This window comes from Oryctolagus cuniculus, chromosome 19 (genome assembly GCF_964237555.1).
Source record: "Oryctolagus cuniculus chromosome 19, mOryCun1.1, whole genome shotgun sequence".
NCBI classification, from domain to species: domain Eukaryota; kingdom Metazoa; phylum Chordata; class Mammalia; order Lagomorpha; family Leporidae; genus Oryctolagus; species Oryctolagus cuniculus.
This window is the reverse complement of record NC_091450.1, coordinates 37,211,710-37,229,826: the sequence shown is the minus strand read 5'-3', so window position 1 is coordinate 37,229,826 and position 18,117 is coordinate 37,211,710. Positions and strand designations below refer to the sequence as shown.

The 18,117-nt window shown below is 61.1% G+C and overlaps 1 protein-coding gene across 3 annotated transcripts in view; it reads right to left on the bottom strand.

The window, feature by feature from the left end:
- LOC103346579 (kinesin-like protein KIF19) overlaps positions 1 to 18,117 on the bottom strand; it is a 40,524-nt gene that overhangs the window by 9,005 nt on the left and 13,402 nt on the right. For all 3 annotated transcript variants that reach the window (XM_070064680.1, XM_070064679.1, XM_070064678.1), the window contains exons 9-18: positions 17,362 to 17,514; positions 16,892 to 17,014; positions 15,304 to 15,445; positions 12,282 to 12,459; positions 11,185 to 11,365; positions 9,571 to 9,841; positions 7,020 to 7,141; positions 3,963 to 4,087; positions 1,243 to 1,351; positions 291 to 683 (exon numbers count right to left, since the gene is read on the bottom strand). In XM_070064680.1, coding sequence (XP_069920781.1) covers positions 291 to 683; positions 1,243 to 1,351; positions 3,963 to 4,087; positions 7,020 to 7,141; positions 9,571 to 9,841; positions 11,185 to 11,365; positions 12,282 to 12,459; positions 15,304 to 15,445; positions 16,892 to 17,014; positions 17,362 to 17,514 — 1,797 coding nt within the window. The remainder of the gene's footprint in view (positions 1 to 290; positions 684 to 1,242; positions 1,352 to 3,962; positions 4,088 to 7,019; positions 7,142 to 9,570; positions 9,842 to 11,184; positions 11,366 to 12,281; positions 12,460 to 15,303; positions 15,446 to 16,891; positions 17,015 to 17,361; positions 17,515 to 18,117) is intronic.

Here is an 18,117-nt window from a genome sequence, read left to right as displayed (position 1 = left end):
GCCTGGCCCAGCCCCAGTCATTGCAGCCATTTAGGAAGTAAACCAGCAGATGCAGGATGGATCTCTCTAACTCTGCCTTTCAAATTAAAAAATAAAATTTTTTAAATCCATATTCATTAACTCCTCAGGAGCTTGAGAAGGTCTGAGGGCGGGCGGTGCAGGGCCTTGCTTGCTCCGGTCCCACTCCAGGCCAAGGCCCTCCTGCGGCCACCATGACTCCGTGTCACCCCTGATCTGTCCCTGCTGCACCCTGGCACCAGGCAGGGAGTGCCCGGCCGACGTCCACTCACCAGCTGCGTGCTCCTTGTGAGGGAGGGTGACTGCTTCCTCCCGCCCCTCCTCTCCACGGAGCGGTCTCTGCACGGGCTGGCTCCGGGCCACATCCTGTCTGTGGGGCTAGGCCCCGGGGTGGCGCTGGGCTTCCGGTCCCTGGGATCTGGGGCAGTCTCCTCCGGGAGGTGGCAGGAGGACCGGCTGCTGCTGCCCTCCTGGTCCTGCGCCCTGCAGCGCCGGGTGGCCGCGACCAGGGCGATGCTCTTGGTGCCTGCAGCCATCTCCTTCAGGGCCTGAGTGCTCAGGGCCGAGCCGCCAGCCTCCCCCGACGGCCGCAGGGCGCTCAGCTCCGGGCTGGCTGCGGGGCGCAGTGTGGGGGCCAAACTCTTCCTGCTCAGGAAGCCGGGCCTCTGCAGGAAAGCAGTAGCCGGGGAAGGTCAGAGGGCATCGGTCACTGCCGCTCCTGGCCGCACACTGAGGCAGAGGACAAGGACAGAGCCAAGGGAGGGTGCATGACAGTGAGTGACCTCACAGGACACCCGGGAGGGCAGGTGGGCCTGAAGCCAACCTAGTGGCAGGGAAGGGACAGGGAGGAGCTGGGAGGCGGTCACGTGAGGTCGGGGGCAGGGACTGGAGGGCGTGGCCACAGGCCGAGGAGCCCTTGGTGTGCCAGGAGCTGGAAGAGACCAGCAAGGGTGCCCCGTGGTGCCCTCAGAGGCAGGGATCTCTGACCCGTGGGTGGACTGTGGGCATTTAGCTCCGGATCCGTCTGCTGACCAGCCCCGGGAAGCCCACACGGCACTAATGCCCCACTGGGCGCCGGGCTCCTAAGTGGTCGCCCCCGTTGCTAGGACTGCTTCAGAACAGTGCCCCTTCCCGTAGCGGCCCTCCCACCATCCCTGGCCCTGGTGTGGCAGCGGGTGGGAGGGGAGGCCTCCCAGAGCCCAGGCCCTGGTCAGGTGCCCCCACCTCATGAGTCAGAGGCACCAGCAGGGTGTGCAGTGGGGGTGGGGGCCGGATTGAGTCCTGCCTGCCCAGCTTCATTGATGGTGTGGCTTTCGGCGACCCATGGCTGTCACTGCAGAAGAGACACAGAAGCGTCAGCAGAGCCCACGGCCGGGTCCCCATGTCCCACATCACAGCCAAGGCAAGCCCGCGCCAGAGTCTTTGGCCACTGCTCCAGCCACATGGACCATGGCCCTCACGTGAAGCCAGGTGATGACCACAGCACACTTCTGTGGTTTGGGGCCAAGCTGGCTGCCGGGAGCTGTGCCCGGTGTGCAGTTTTCAGCAGGTGCAGCCCTGCTCTGCCATACCACGTCCAAGAGACACAGACAACGCTGCACATTGGCTACGTGCAGAAAGAAGGGCACAAAGACGTGCTGGTCTCTGACCCCAGTTCCTGCAGAACCCCTGGCTGGCCCCGAGCCCCAGCAAAGCCTCTGCTACGCTCAGGAGGTGGCTGCCGGTGGGTCCTGGGCAGCTTGGGCTGGGACTGGTCTCCAGAAACAGCACCTATGTTTAGGGTCGGGAGGGGAGGAGGCTGGGGACAGCATTCTGTCGCCTGACAATGATATGATCAAACATGCTGTGAAATGAAAACTCCGCACGCCCGGGGAGGTGCCTCAGTCGCAGCCGCAGCTGGAGCCGCCCTGCTGCCCAGGACCTGGAGCCACTGACCGATCCAGGCCCAGCTTGCAAGGCCCCGAGCCCACCGGCTCCCCACGGGGGTCACTGCTGCAGCGAAGGCTCTGACAGATGGAAGCCACCTCCGACCCCGACTGCAGGTGGGCAGGTCCCAGGCCCGGGTTCGCGTATCTCGTTCAGGACGTGGGGTTAATGCCTGTCTTCCTGCTCAGCAGGTGCAGCTATGAGCTCTCAGACAGGCGGGGACCTGGGTACCGCAGTCACACAAAGTGCACCCTCACTGCACCCTGGTTTGAACAAGCCAGGTGCAAAGGCATTTGGGGTAAAACTGGAGAAATCTGACTACAGACAGGACATGAGACGACACTGAAGCACTGTTAACTTGGTTGGGAATAACAGCTGCACTGGGCCGACACCGTGGCACTGGGGCCACACCAGCATCCCCCCAACATTGGAGTGCTGGTTTCAGTCCTTGCTGATGAACTTTTTTTTTTTTTTAAGATTTATTTGAAAGGCTGAGTTACAGAGTCAGAGAGAGAGGGAGGTCTTCCATCTGCTGGTTCACTCCCCAGATGGCCACAATGGCCAGAGCTGCACCGATCCAAAGCCAGGAGCTTCTTCCAGGTCTCTCAAAAGGGTGCAGAGGCCCAAGGACTTGGGCCATTCTCTACTGCTTTCCCAGGCCACAGCAGAGAGCTGGATCGCAAGTGGAGCAGCCGGGTCTTGAACTGGAACCCATATGGGATGGGATGCTGGCACCGCAGGCAGTGGCTTTACCCGCTATGCGACAGCACTGGTCCCCAGCTCCGCTTCTGATCCCACTCCCTGCTAATGCACCTGGGAGGTAGCAGGTGATCACTCAAGTACCTGGGCCCCTGTCACCACGTGGGAGACCAGACGGAGTTCTTGGCCCAGCCCTGGCTGTCGCGGCCGTCCGGGGAGTGAACCAGTGGATAGAAGACAGATCTCTCTCTCACTTTCGTCCACTATCTCTGTCAGTCTGCCTGTCCAATGCGTAAACAAAGGGGCTGGTGCTGTGGTGCAGCAGGTTAAGCCATGGTCTACAGGCTTAACCTGCTGCACCACAGCACCAGCCCCTTTGTTAACTTTGTTGGGAATAACAGCTACACTGGGCCGACACTGTAGCACTGGGGGAACCCCTTATGGACACCAATTCTAGTCCCGGCTCCTCTGCTCCCGACTCAGCTCCTGCTAACACACCGGGGAAGGCAATGGAAGATGGCCCAAGTCCTTGGGCCCCTGCACCCAAGTAAGAAACCCAGAGCAGCTGGCTCCTGGCTTTGGCCTGGTCCAGCCCTGGCCATTATGGTCATTTGGAGAGTGAACCAGTGGATGAAAGACCTCCTTCTCTGTCTCTCCTCTCTCTCTTTCTCTGTAACTCTGGTTTTCAAATAAGCAAATAAGTATTTTTAAAAATACATAAATAGGGGCCGGCGCTGTGGCGCAGCCAGTTAATGCCCTGGCCTGAGGCGCCGGTTCAAGACCCGGCTGCTCCACTTCCGATCCAGCTCTCTGCTGTGGCCTGGGAAAGCAGTAGAAGATGACCCAAGTCCTTGGGCCCCTGTACCCACGTGGGAGACCCGGAAGAACCTCCTAGCCCCTGGCTTTGGATCGGCGCAGCTCCAGCCATTGCAGCCATCTGGGGAGTGAACCAGCAGATGGAAGACCTCTCTCTCTCTCTCTCTCTCTCTCTGCGTCTCCTCTCTCTGTGTAACTCTGAATTTCAAATACATAAATAAATAAATCTTTTTAAAAAAATACATAAATATACAGGAATTATGAACCAAAGATACACAGCAAACGCAAGGGGTGCCTCTGCCCTCCGACTTGCTAGTGCGTGCTGCGGGTGTCTCTGGGGCTGCGTCTGCTGTCAGTGGCACAGCCCTGCAGGAAGGGCCCTTCGCTGACAGAGAACACGGGGCCTGTCAGCCAGGCTGTGCAGGCTTCCCCTCCCAGCACCCTGGGCTCCACCCACCCCAGGCAGCAGGGCCCCAGCCAGGAGGCCTGGCCACCCCTCCTACCTGTATCTCTCCAGCAGTGTCGGGGGCAGCTCACACTGGGTGCCCCAGGGCAGGTCCTGCAGGTCCTCGGGCTGGTCTCGGCTGGACTCTCCCAGCGAGGGAGACAGACTGAGGACAGAGCCATCCTGGGGCCAGACAGAGGGGCCGGTAAGGCCGCCAGGCCGGGCAAGCGGTGCCGTGAAGCACAGGGTCTTGGGGAGGGGTGCCAGGAAGGCCACCACACAGCATGGAGCCACCACTCCAGTCCACAGCAAGGGAGCCAGCAAGTCGGCCGCCCAGCCCGTGCCATCGTCACGGAGGCAGAGGGAGGCTCTGCAGTGTGGGAAGACCCCGGGGCCCAGCGACACCGCCTTGACCTTGTGTATGGGGAGACACCTGTTGTCAGAAACCCTCCAAGGCCTGCAGGCTCCCAAAGAGCGCACAGAATTGGCTGGGGACCTGCAGTGTTGCTTCTGGGTGTAGGCCCAGAAGAACTGGCAGCAGGGTCTTCCGGAGAGAGCTGTGCACCCGCGTCATGAGAGCCCAGAGCAGGAGGCCACCCAGCGTCCAGGGAGGGACGTGTGGGTCACACGACAGGGTGTATCCCAACACAGACAGCACACGGCCTCAGAGGAAGGAGGCTCCCCTGCCTGCGGCAATGCGGCAATGCGGCATGCCCAGGGCCAGTGGCCAGCCACGAAGGGACGAGCCTGCTCCCAGACCAGAGCTGAGTGCACAGGCTCAGGCTGACCTCGAGAACGCCAGACACGCAGACCAGAAGCAGCCCTCAAAGAGCTCTCCGCGAGCGAGAGCCCGGAGAGGGGCCAGAGAGCGGGCAGCCGCGCCGGGCTGCGGGACTGAGGGCACACGCGCACAAAGTGAACCACGGCTCCTGAGGCGGACTGTGGGCCAGCAGAGGCCACAGGCGCTCGCGTCACTGTCACGCAGGAACGCAAAGCGGAGCACCCCCCGGAGGGCAGGGTGGCGGCTCCTCCCCCAGCTCAGCCATGGCTCCTTGACGTCCACCCTGCACGTGGCCGTCTCCAGTGCTTTGTTCAAAGCTGGCAACACCGAGAGCCACCGAGATGTCCCTCAGTAGGTGAATGGATAAGCAAACCGTGGCCCCTCCCTACAGGGGAGAGCACTCAGCGCTGAGTAGGAATGGGCCCCAGCCATGCAGACACTGGGGGGCCTTAACTGCGTATCACTGAGCAGAAGAAGCCAGACGGACGGGCTCCAGCCTGCGTGACTCCCAAATCTGTGACAGGTGGACAGTGGGAAGATCAGGGTGAGCAGGGGTAGAGCTCAGGGCGGCAAAAACCCCCAATTATGCTTCTCCAACACCCGCAGGCTGCCCAGGCCAGGCATGAGCCCTCAGGTAAGTACAGATCAGGGCGGGGGCGGGGGAGGCTGTGTACATGGTGGGGAGGGGCACTGTATCTTCCACTCAGTTTTGCTGTGAACCTAAAACTCTAAAAAGAAAAGCCTGGGGAGTGCAGTGGAGGATGGCCCAAGTGCTTGGGTCCTGCACCCCATGGGAGACCAGGAGAAGTACCTGGCTCCTGGCTTCGGATCAGCGCAGTGCACCAGCCACGACGGCCATTGGAGGGTGAACCAACGGCAAAGGAAGACCTTTCTCTCTTTCTCTCTCTCTCACTGTCCACTCTGCCTGTCAAAAAAAAAATAAATAAATAAATAAAAAGAAAAAGAAAAGAAAAGCCTGGGGCCGGCACCATGGCACACTAGGTTAATCCTCCTGCGGCGCCGGCATCCCATATGGCGCCAGTTCTAGTCCCGGTTGCCCCTCTTCCAGGCCAGCTCTCTGCTATGGCCTGGGAGTGCAGTGGAGGATGGCCCAAGTGCTTGGGCCCTGCACCCCATGGGAGACCAGGAGGAAGCACCTGGCTCCTGGCTTCAGATCAGCGTAGCTCTGGCTCTAGCGGCCATTTGGGGGCTGCACCAACGGAAGGAGGGCCTTTCTCTCTGTCTCTCTCTCTCACTGTCTGTAACTCTACCCACCAAATAAATAAATAAAATCTTAAAAAAATTAAAAAATAAAATAAAAAATGAAGATAAAAATTTTAAAAATTTTAAAAAAGAAAAAGAAAAGCCTGCTACAAAGAGAGACAAAAACTAAGCCAGGGCCTGCCTCTGGGCAGAGCGGCAAAATGGAACACAGAGGCAACATTCTGCAAGCCTGATGGTGAATTCCAGGTAACCGAGCCAGGAGACCCAGGAAAGCCAGCCCAGAGCCCCGGGACCTGCTTCACACAGCCCATGACATGCACACGGCTCACAAAGTCCACATGGCCCAGTGTGCACATAGACCCAGTGTCCACACAGACCCAGTGACCACACAGCCTCAGTGTCCACACAGACCCAGTGACCACACAGACCCACAGACCCAGTGTCCACCCAGTATCCACACAGACCCAGTGTCCACACAGACCCAGTGACCACACAGACCCAGTATCCACACAGACCCAGTGACCACACAGCCCCAGTGACCACACAGCCCCAGTGTCCACACAGCCCAGTGTCCACACAGCCCAGTGTCCACACTGCAGTCCTGCAGGTCGGGCAGCAGGGTCTGTTGCTGCCCTCAGGCCCTGACCCTGAACCTGCTCACTTCGGGGCAGTGGTCCTTGCCTGCCTGGCTGAGGCCAGAGGCCGCTCACCCCTGCTCCTGCGAGGGCGCCACAGGTCCGGGGCTGAAGGAGGCTGAGGGGACAGTGGCGTTCTCACTGCAGCACACGAACGCAGAGGCCACCCCACAGCCCTCCTTCTCCCCAGGGAGTCCCTGAGACCCAGACACCCCCGAGGATGAGGACACGCTCTGGGTTGCCGAGGTAACGAGGTCCGCCACTCGGGGAGCCCAGGCTTCCTCCCTGCCGGCCTTCACGCCCTCCCCCCATGCCAGGGTCCGGGCGACAGCCAGGGACTGCGGGTGCCACAGCAAAGCAGACCACGTGCAGCCACGCCAGATCCGCCTGGCTGCCCGCCTGCCCTCGTGTTGGCCTCCAGGGCCCAGGATGGGGCTCTCCTGTCCCTAAGTCCTGGGGCCGTGCATGGACTCACCCGGAGGGAGCTGGCCATCACGGAGTGTAGCAGCAGCAGGTGGTCCAGGGCGCCCTCGGCCAGCTCCTGCGAGCACAGGCGGTACTGCTTGTCCAGGGGCTCAGGCACAGGGACGCCTCGGTCTGCAGAGCCGGGAAAGCGGAGACTGGAGTGGGCATGGAGGGCGACTCCACCCCACACACAACCAGGCCAGACACCCATCGCTGGCTGGAGGCAGGGGGGGACGCTCAGCCTGCCGGGGCGGCTTTGCTGGAGGGGAGCGTCCACGTGCTGCTCCGCACGCCTGCTCTGAGGTCTTCGGCTGCGCTCGTGGGCTGCCTCTCAGTCGCACAGCACCGACGCACACAATTCTGAAGGCACAAAGCCACTCCCAGAGGGGCACCACTTCCTGGTGTGTGCTCGGGAGATCGGAAAGCAGGCACCGGCAAGACCAGCCCGACGCCCGGCAGTGCTCGGCACGAGAGCTGAGGCATGCACACCACCCCAGTGCCTGGGGCAGGCGCCACGCCAGGCTACCACAACCGCGTGCAGTGGGGACCCAAGGTCTCCTCGTGCCACAGGCACATCAGTGGGACAACCGCAAGCTCAGGTGAGGCCTGCCTCGCAGTGTCACACCAGCGTGGGTGCCTGTGCGCAAGTGTTTCTAGGACACACACCGCAGGGCACTGAAGGGCATCCCACAGCATGCTAAGGAGAGGCAGTGGGGAGTTCACAACGTCTGTGAAAAATGGAATTAAAAGATGTTCATGGGGCCGGCGCTGCGGCTCACTAGGCTAATCCTCCACCTAGCGGCGCCAGCACACCGGGTTCTAGTCCCGGTCGGGGCACCGGATTCTGTCCCGGTTGCCCCTCTTCCAGGCCAGCTCTCTGCTGTGGCCAGGGAGTGCAGTGGAGGATGGCCCAAGTGCTTGGGCCCTGCACCCCATGGGAGACCAGGAGAAGTACCTGGCTCCTGCCATCGGATCAGCGCGGTGCGCCGGCCGCGGCGGCCATTGAAGGGTGAACCAACGGCAAAGGAAGACCTTTCTCTCTGTCTCTCTCTCTATCCACTCTGCCTGTCAAAAAAAAAAAAAAAAAAAAAAAAAAAAAAAGATGTTCATGGGGCCGGCGCTGTGTCTTAGCGGGATGCCTGCAGTGCCGGCATCCCATATGGATGCCATTTCAAGTCCCGGCTGCTCCACTTCCGATCCAGCTCTCTGCTGTGGCCTGGGAAAGCAGTGGAAGATGGCCCAAGTCCTTGGGCCCCTGCACCCACGTGGGAGACCTGGAAGCTCCTGGCTCCTGGCTTCAGATTGGTGCAGCTCCAACCGTTGTGGCCAACTGGGGAGTGAACCAGCGGATGGAAGACCTCTCTCTCTCTCTGCCTCTCCTTCTCTCTCTGTGTAACTCTGACTTTCAAAGAAATATTTTAAAAAATATGTTCATTTTGGGGCAAAAAAATTGAAATCCATGCATAGTTTTTTCAAAACACATATTTTCCATGAACTTTTGGGAGCCTCTTCGTAAAGTCCAAGTGAGAATGATTACTACTGAAGAATTTTTGTACTGTTCTTGCAGCTTTTGTGCAACTCTGAGTCATGCCAAGATAAAAGGCTGAAAAGGAAGAGAACGCTCCAGGCGCTCCAGGGCAGAGGGAGAGGCAGGGCGTGGGTGTCTGGCCGAGCCGGTAAGACGCCCACATCCCACACCCGGAGCCCTGGGTCCAGCCTCCTGCCCACAGAGCCTCCTGTAAATGGGTGCCTGCCACCCACAAGGGACATCTGCTGGGTTCCCAGCTTTGGCCCTGGACATCGCAGGTGTTTGGGGAGTGAACCAGCAGGTAGGAGCTCTCTCTAGTTTGCTCTCTTTCTCCCTCTCTGTCTCTCTACCTCAGATAAATTTAAAAAAAAAATTTTAAATGGAGAGAGGGGCCAGCATTGTGGCGTAGTGGGTAAAGTCATGCCAGCAATGCTGGCGTCCCACATGGGCGCTAGTTTGAGTCCCGGCTGCTCCACTTCTGATCCAGCTCTCTGCTAATGGCCTGGGGAAAGCAGCAGAAGACGGCCCAGGTGTTTGAGCCCCTGCCACCCATGTGGGAGACCCGGATGAAGCTGCTGGCTCCTGGCTGGGCCTGGCTGTTGCAGCCATTTGGGGAGTGAATCACTGGATGGAGATCTCTCTCTAACTCTGACTTTCAAATAAATAAATAAACTTTTTAAAAAATAATCAAAATAAACAGTGGAGAGAGGAAGAGCGAGGGCAGCCTGCCCGGCCCTGGCAGGGAGAGGGCCACCCAGTGTGGCGGGGGCAGGGCGCGTCTCCATGTTCGTCAGCAGCGCCGGTTCAAACGTCGAAGGCACTGCCGGTGACCAGGGAGGCTTCACTGCTCTGGCGCGACAGCTCCTGGGACGCCTGTCGGAGCAGGCCTGTCCTCTCGCGCCAGAGCTGGCTGTGCGGGCGGAGGGCGGTCAGGCCTTGGTGTCCTGTTCACGCTAGGCCGTCCCAGACAGTCCCGTGTCTCCCACCCCCATGCACGGGAAAGGACGACGAGTAGGGCTGCGCCGGGCCTCACCCTGCATGCGCCGCCGCTGCTCGGCCACGAGCCGCTCGCAGAGGCGCCGGTGCTGGCGGTAGCGCTGGATCACGAAGTCCTTCTGGCACAGCAGGTTCTTGCGGCACAGGTTGCTGGCCTGCAGCTCCGTGTTCTCCACCTCCAGCTCGTGGGCCCTGCACAGCAGCCGCAGCACCTCCCGCTGGTCCTCGCTGCTGACGTGCCGGGGCAGCAGCTGCTCCATCTGCGAGGCCTTCCGCTTGGCGTGGGCCAGGCGCCGCTCCAGCCCCGCCTGCCAGAGACGGGGGCCAGAGGAGGCGCTGGGGCTCCGCTGGCCCTGGCTGCCCATTCTCACGCGCCTGCCTTGTATGGTCTCCCAGAGGCTCTCGCGGCTGGGGACTCCCTAACTCTGGGGACCGCCAGTGACTCACCTGTGAGCACATCCTCTGCCTAGAGTCCACACCGCGGTCACCTCCCAGGGCCACAAGCCCCCCGCCCTAGTCACCCAGGCCAGAGACAGCCCCCAGGCCCAGAGCCACTGAGATTCCTCAAATAGCCTCTCCCTTGCCTGCCCCCAGCTCCCGTTCCTTCCTTGCCCCTCTGCCTCCTGGCCGGCCTGGTGCTCCCCCGTGTGGCCTGCGTGGCCTGCTGGCCCTCCTGCTGGGAAGGAGCAGTGTACTGTCCCTTCGGTGGCAGTCATCTCCTGCACTGTCAGCCCCACAGAACTGCATGCTCCCGTGGTCACTTGGTGTCACAGACACACTCCCAGGGCTCACCCCCACTGCACGCCCACGTGTCGGCCACAGGAAGCCAGAGCTGTGGCTTTCACCTGGGTCCTCCAGGTTCTCAGGGGGCGACCCTACCTCCATCGCACCACAGACCTGTTCACAGCCAGGGGCTGGCTCTCCTGGGCCACGCAGAGCACGAGAAGTGAGGTCTGAGGCCTGGCTCATCCGCTACAGGCCAGTGGGGACAGCTCTGCACTGGCACCCTCAATCGGGAGCCCTGTGGATCGGCCTGCTCCTCACTGCATCTGCGAGGTAGGGTCCCACAGAGGCCACCATGGAGACACAGACCCACACATGTGTGTGTGAGTCAGCCACACCTGCTCCGCACTGCAGCCTGGCCCAGGGGACAGAGGGGACACCATACCGTATAACTCCAGCTAGGCCCCAGACACACCACAGCCAGGGCTATCTTGGACTAGGGTCCACAGGAATGGGTCAGTGGGTCCCTGTGTTACCGGGAAGATGACCCCTGGCCACCTCCCTCTTGCCTGGAACTCACAGGGGACTGCCTGGCCCCCCTTGCGAGGTCCTGCTCGCCTCCTTCAAGTCTCCATCCCCTGGACGCCCGGCTGTGCTGAGCACCTCGTCTTGTCCCCAAGGATCCCTTGGCTGTGACCTCTGCTGTGAATTGCAGACCTCCAGCTCGTGCCTCATCCCACCAGCCCAGGGCCTGGTGGTCAGACCAAGTCAGTTCCGAGTCTTCCGGGGATTTGGGACCATCCACCTCCGGGGGCCTCGGTTTCGTCACCCACAACCCAGTTGCGATTGGCCTTACTCCCCAGGACGCACTATGTCCACCAGGGCCCACACCGTCCCCAGTTGGAGCAGGGACTACCACCGTGGCTACCTTGAGGGCTGCTGTTTTGCGCTGCTCTGCTAACAGCAGGTTGACCTCCTCCCTGGCCAGGGCCACCTCATGCGGCTCCGTGGACTCGCCATCGTCCCCGTCAGCGTCCGCGGGCGCCTCCTCCTTCTCGGGCTCCCCCTGGCCGCTGTGTGTGCGGAGGTGGGTCTTCTCCCGCTCCCAGCTGCAGTCAGACAGTGAGCAGGTGAGCAGCGCCTGGCCGGCAGCCCTGCCCCCGGTCCCGGTCCTGGTCCTCCTGGCCGCGGCTGCCTGCTCACAGGCGTGCCGGTGGAGCAGACGGGGTTGGCCCTATGATTGCGCACATGTGTGCATGAGGTCTCTCCCAGCTGCCCAGCCTCCAGCCTCAGATCCGCCCATGGGCCCCTGGGTGACCTGGGAAGGCCCCTGCGTAAATGCACCCCTGAACCTCAGTCTCCACAGCTGTGGAACTTGGGCCACCTCAGCCTGCCCACCGAGAATGAAGCGTGGCGGCCACAGCTCTGAAACCTAAACGGTCACAAGGAGCCCGCGGGGACGGGGCAGCAAAGGCGGACTTCCGGTGGGAGGTGGGCAAGACCGTGAAGTCCCCGGCAGGAGTCTCGTGCTCTTGGTATGGTTTCTACAGTAATCAAGGAAGGAAGGGGGAGCAGGTGAGCCGCGTGGGAGAAGCGCGAGGCAGGGTGAAGGGGAAGGCAGTGGAGGGCCATGGGGCCCAGCCTGTCCCGTGGCACCGCAACAGCGTCCCCCGTGGCTGGTGAACGGCACGGCCAGAACCACAGGCATCCCTGTCCCCAGAGGGCACGAGCGGGACGCAGAGTGCCGTGGGACGACAGCCCTGGCCTGGGAGACGCACACTCCCCCAGGCCTCGGCTTCCTCTTCCACAGGGCTGCCTCGCAGCCACGGACTGGGAGGGAGGTCCAAGGGTCTGGACAGTTCTCCCACCTGGCCCGGCTTAGACCCAGGGGCAGAGGAGCAGGCGAGGCGGGGGCAGCCCTGGCTGGAAGCTTGCAGGCAGCAGAGGGTGGCTGGACAGCAGCATAGGAATGACGAGCTCCCACAGGCGGCCCCTCTGCCCCGCGGGGTGGGCGGGTGCACTCACTCGGCAATGGTCAGCAGGTGGCGGGACATGTCCATGTGCAGCTCAATGGTGGTGTTCTCCAGCTCCACCAGGCTGCGCCGCATCTCCTTCTGCTCCCTGAAGGCCCCGACCAGCTGAGCCCGAATCTTGTTCATCTGCAGGCGACTGTCCTCCTCTGCGTCGTGGGGGCCGAGCGTGACTGCAGGCAGCAAGGCAGCTGGCTGTGTGGGGCAGCGCACCTAAGCAGGCTTGCGCTTCATGCTCGCCCACCAGAATGGGGCCTAGACCATGGAGCAGCTCAAACACACATGATAGGGGCTGGCGCTGTGGCACAGCGGGTTAAAGCCCTGGCCTGAAGCGCCAGCATCCCATATGGGGGCCGGTTCTAGTCCCAGATGCTCCTCTTCCGATCCAGCTCTCTGCTGTGGCCTGGGAAAGCAGTAGAAGATGGCCCAAGTGCACCCATGTGGGAGACCAGGAAGAAGCTCTTGGCTCCTGACAGGATCAGCCCAGCTGCGGCCGTTGTGGCCATCTGGGGAGTGAACCAGCGGATGGAAGACCTCTCTCTTTCTGTCTCTACCTCCCTCTGTAACTCTGTCTTTCAAATAAATAAAATAAATCTGTAAAAGAAAACACACACGATGATAGCTGGGTGGGTGGGTGGAGGTGGATGGATGATGATGGATGATGGATGATGGATGATGATGGATGATGGATGATGGATGGATGATGATGGATGGGTGGATGGACGGGTGGCTGGCTGGTTGCATAGGTGCCTGGATGGATGAGTAGGTGGATCAGAGGATGTATGAGTGATAGATGAAGGGAAGAATGGATAAATAGATGGAGGGAGGGAAGGAGGGATAAAGAACAGAGGGATGAGTGGATGGGAAGATGGGGGCAGCGGGCGGATAAAAGAGTGGACAGATGGCTGGACAGCTGGATGAGTGCACGGGTGCCTCTTTAACATCCTCTGTCAACCCATCATGGACAACTGCCGACTCACAGACATACATGCCCACTTCCTCAATGGCAACCCAAAGAAAAGCCAAGAAGGAGCGGGAAAGCTCACAGAAGGAGAGACCAGAAAGATCTGTGGTGCCGTGAGCTTGCTGGAAGCGTGAACCTGGAATGGCCATCAATGACCTGACTGCTGACACTGGGTGTGCAGGGACTCTGCAACTGTGTCCTTGCAAAGAACCCTTAAACCGGGGGCTCATACACTGATGCACACACGGGTAGGGACCTGGGGTTTGCAGTGTGTGTGTGCGTGTTCCGTGCTGCCCCCCCCCCCCCCGTTGGGCTTTATTTGAAAGATTCTCCATGATAAGAAAGGGAACACTTAGGGGCCAGAACCATGGACAGCAGGTAAAGCCGCCACCTGTGACACTGGCATCCCACGTGTGCACCGGTCTGTGCCCTGGCCACTTCACTTCCAACTCAGCTCCCTGCTAATGGCCTGGGACAGCAGATGATGGCCCAAGTACCTGGGCCCCTGCCATCCACATGGGAGACCCGGATGGAGTTCCTGGCTCCTGGCTTCAGCATAGCCCAGCCCTGGCCATTGCAGCCACTTGGGGAGTGAACCAACAGAAGGAAGCTTTCTCTCTTGCTCTCTTTGGCTTTCAAATAAGTAACAATATTTTTTAAAAACAGTGAGCTTTGGGGTTGGCACTGTAGCTTGGCAGGTAAAGCTGCCACCTGCAGTGCCGGCATCCCATATGGGTGCTGGTTTGAGTCCCAGCTGCTCCACTTCCTATCCAGCTCTCTGCTGTGGCCTGGGAAGGCAGTAGAAGATGTCCCAAGTGCTTGGGCCCCTGCATCCACATAGGAGAACCTGAAGAAGCTCCTGGCTCCTGGCTCCTGATCAGTGCAGCTCAGGCTGTTGCAGCCAATTGGGGAGTGAATCAGCAGATGGAAGACCTCTCTCTCTCTCTCTGCCTCTCTTTCTCTCTCTGTGTAACTCTTTCAAATAAATAAATAAATCTTAAAAAAAAAAAAAGGAAATACAGAACTGAGTTATCCCACAGAGAGGCAAAGAAGCTTATTTAAAAAAATAAATTAAAAAAAAGACTGAGTTTTACGCTACGTGAAAGTGGCCACGACAAACAAGTGGAGGAGGTGCTGAGGCTCACATTGGTGGGAGTTGGGCGAGTCCTGCTACTCCTTTATAAATCTTAAACCTGTCCACTTAAGAAGGCATTTAGAGGAAAGAAAAAACAGAAAGGCAGGAGGGAAAAGGAGAGGTTAAAAAAAGAAAAGCAGGAAAGTAAGAAGGAGCGAGAACAAGCCCGGCCCACGCTTCCCAGGGGAGGAAATGCAGGCTGGGGTCGGGGTCCCTGAGGCAGGGCCAGGTTGGGACGAAGCCCAGGCAGGGTCACAGCCCTACTCTGCGGTCACAGGAGCTCCACACCAGCCCGGGGACAGCAGGGACAGGGCTGATGGCCACAGGGCGAGGGGCAGCGCCGGGTGGCACTGGGCTCTACCTTGCACAACCGGGACCCCAGGGCGGGGGGTGGGGGGCACTCGGCTCTACCATGCACATCTGGGACCCCAGGGCGGGGGCAGCACTCAGCTCTACCTTGTATATCTGGGACCCCAGGGCGGGGGGGGGGCAGCACTCGACTCTCGTACATCCCAAAACCCGGGGGGGGGGGGCACTCGGCTCTACCTCGCACATCTCAAACCCTGGGGTGGGGGGCACTCAGCTCTACCGTGCACATCCGGGACCCCAGGGTCAGGGGCGGTACTCGGCTCTACCGTGCACACCTGGGACCCCAGGGCGGGGGGGCACTCAGCTCTACTGTGCACACCTGGGACCCTGGGGTCAGGGGCAGTACTCGGCTCTACCGTGCACACCTGGGACCCCAGGATCAGGGGCGGCACTCGGCTCTACCGTGCACACCCGGGACCCCAGGATCAGGGGCGGTGCTCGGCTCTACCGTGCACACCTGGGACCCCAGGATCAGGGGCGGCACTCGGCTCTACCGTGCACACCTGGGACCCCAGGATCAGGGGCGGCACTTGGCTCTACTGTGCACACCTGGGAGCCCAGGCTCGCTCTTCCTCTCCTTTTCTTGCTTCTCGATTCTGGACTTGAGCTGCTCGATCTCCCCGCGCAGCTGGGAGATGACGTCCGTGTACTGCGCGATGTGGTAGGACACGTTCAGCAGGTTGCGCTTGACCTGGTGGGGCAGCGGGCATGGGGGTCAGGGCTGAGCACACACTGGGGGCACCGACACCCGGAGCCGCAAACACATGTCTGCTATGAAAGCCGAAGTCTGTCGTAGGCAGCACGCAAACACGTGTCTGCTATGAAAGCCGAAGTCTGTCGTAGGCAGCCGTGGAAAGGGAGGGAACCCGGAGGACACGGACAGGGCCAGGCCAGGCCCAGAAGGAGGCGGGCTGTGGGTCCCACTGCTGTGAGTGCCCAGAGCTCAGGCTCCTAGAGACAGGGGTCTCATCGGGAAGGCGAGAACGTTCTGGGGCTGGTGGTGACGGGGCACAACACCGTGAGTGCCTAATGCCGTTGAAACACGCACCTAGAAACGGTCAAGAGGGTGACTTCCCGTTACGTGAATTCTAGCAGCACACAAAGACCCAAACAACCCGTGTGGGCCGCTGCGCGCTCGCTGTGGGCCTGCCCTCCACATCTGTCTTAGCACGGTCCTGCCCGTCTGTGCCACCGAGACAGCTGTGCTGTGTCTGCGGCGGGCTTTGGCATTCCTGTAACTGGCACCTGTTTATCTGCGTGAGTTCACGCTCACACCCAGCCCCCCAGCCCGCTGCAAGGCCTGGAGCTGTGGGAGCAGAGACCCCGCCGTTTTTCTCTGTTAGTAGCTGGTGCCTAGCTCAGAGAGGAGTAGGGAGGGCCAGTGGTTTGCTGACAAATGACTGTGATAAAATAGAACCACCACTGTGGCATGGTGCTCACAGGCTGTGTCCAGTCACCATGTCCAGTACTAAGCAGCCAGTGGGCACCATCTCACGAGTCTTCACACAACTGACCCACCCTTCAGACGGGGGCAGCAGTGCAGACAGCCCGGCACAGCGGGGTAGGCCTGGGCCCTGGAGCCAGGGGCTCTGGCCCCAACACCAGCTGGAGAAGTGACCTTGTCTCCCCCACTACAGCCAGTCTGCTCTTTGCTAACGTGAGCAAGGACCCTGAAATGCAATCATCCGGGATAGGCTCTAACCCGCGGCCAGGTGTCCCTAACGGGGAAGAGGGAACGTTGAAGACAGGCAGGGCCAGAGGGACGCGGCCACAAGGCGAGGACGAGGTGGGAGGACCCTCCCCGACAGCGTCGGAGGGTGTGTGGCCCTGCGCCCCTCCCCCAGCGTGCAGGAGCATGGCGCAGGCGCTGGGACGCAGAAGGCAGGGACGCGGGGCTGCTGGCACTTCCACCCTCCGTCTCAGAGACGATGAGACTGGGGCACAGAGGGCTCACGCGCGCAGGCAGCGCCTCCCAGCTGGAGCTTAGATCAGGGGCAGACCCAGCCGTCCGTCTCAGGGTGTGTGCTCAGCACCCACCCCACAGCCCCCGGAGTGAGCCAGGGACCTAGTGGGTGAGGGAGTGACGAGCCAGCCACCGAGGGAGCGGGCGAGGGTGCAGCCGGCGCAGGAGGCTCACCCTGGTCTTGATGTTCTTGGCCCTGTAGGCGTAGAGCAGCGTGGTCCGTGACTCCTCGAAGCAGGTGCTGGCCGGGCTGATGTGGGCGATCATGACGGTGCGGCTGTTCCCGCCCAAGGCGTCCTGTTCTGGGGAAGTCTCTGAGCTGTGGGGGTGGGAGCTGCGCCACCCCCCACTCATCACCAGACGCAGGGTTCCTGCCCCCACCTTGGGAAGGGCAGCTGATGCCAGAACCCAGGGCCCTCAGCTCTGGGCGCCATCACTGACTTGTGGAGGGGCAGGGCAGATCAGGCCCAGGGTTCGAACGCGTTTACCCGCGGCTGTTTGCCTCTGCGCCCCGCCCTGCCGCGCAGCGGAGGTATCAAGAGGGATTTCCCACATCAGAGCCACCCGCGGAGGGACGGGCGGCCTGGGGGAGGTGGTGAGCTCCCGAGGCCGCCCCGCTCGGCGGGATGCTCGGCGGCACCCACCTTCAGCAGGCGCGTGAGCTTGCTGTCGCGGAAGTTCACGTACTGCGCACGGCCGCCGCCCTTCTCACTGAGCGCGTTGATGCAGTTGCCCAGAGCCAGCAGAGAGCGGTTGATGTGGGCGCCCTCCTTCATCCTTTTGCCTCGGTTCTGGGTCTGCAGGGGGAGAGGCCGGGCGGCTCGGTCCTTCCCGCGCCAGCTTGGCGGGGGTGAGGCCCACAGACAGAATCCGCGTCCCTCCCGGGCGACGAGGGGGACCGAGGCTGGGCCTGGCACGCGCTGGTGACACCCAGGAGACAGGAGTGACACAGGATTCTTTTTTTTTTTTTTTTTTTTTTTTTTTTTTTTTTTGACAGGTAGAGTGGACAGTGAGAGAGAGAGACAGAGAGAAAGGTCTTCCTTTGCCGTTGGTTCACCCTCCAATGGCCGCCGCGGCCGGCGTGCTGCGGCCGGCGCACCGCGCTGATCCGATGGCAGGAGCCAGGAGCCAGGTGCTTTTCCTGGTCTCCCATGGGGTGCAGGGCCCAAGCACCTGGGCCATCCTCCACTGCACTCCCTGGCCACAGCAGAGGGCTGGCCTGGAAGAGGGGCAACCGGGACAGAATCCGGCGCCCCGACCGGGACTAGAACCCGGTGTGCCGGCGCCGCTAGGCGGAGGATTAGCCTAGTGAGCCGCGGCGCCGGCCTTGACACGGGATTCTGTGGGCCAGGGTTCTGCTGAGACCCAGCCGGCTGCTAAACGAGGTGCGAGCCGCTCCA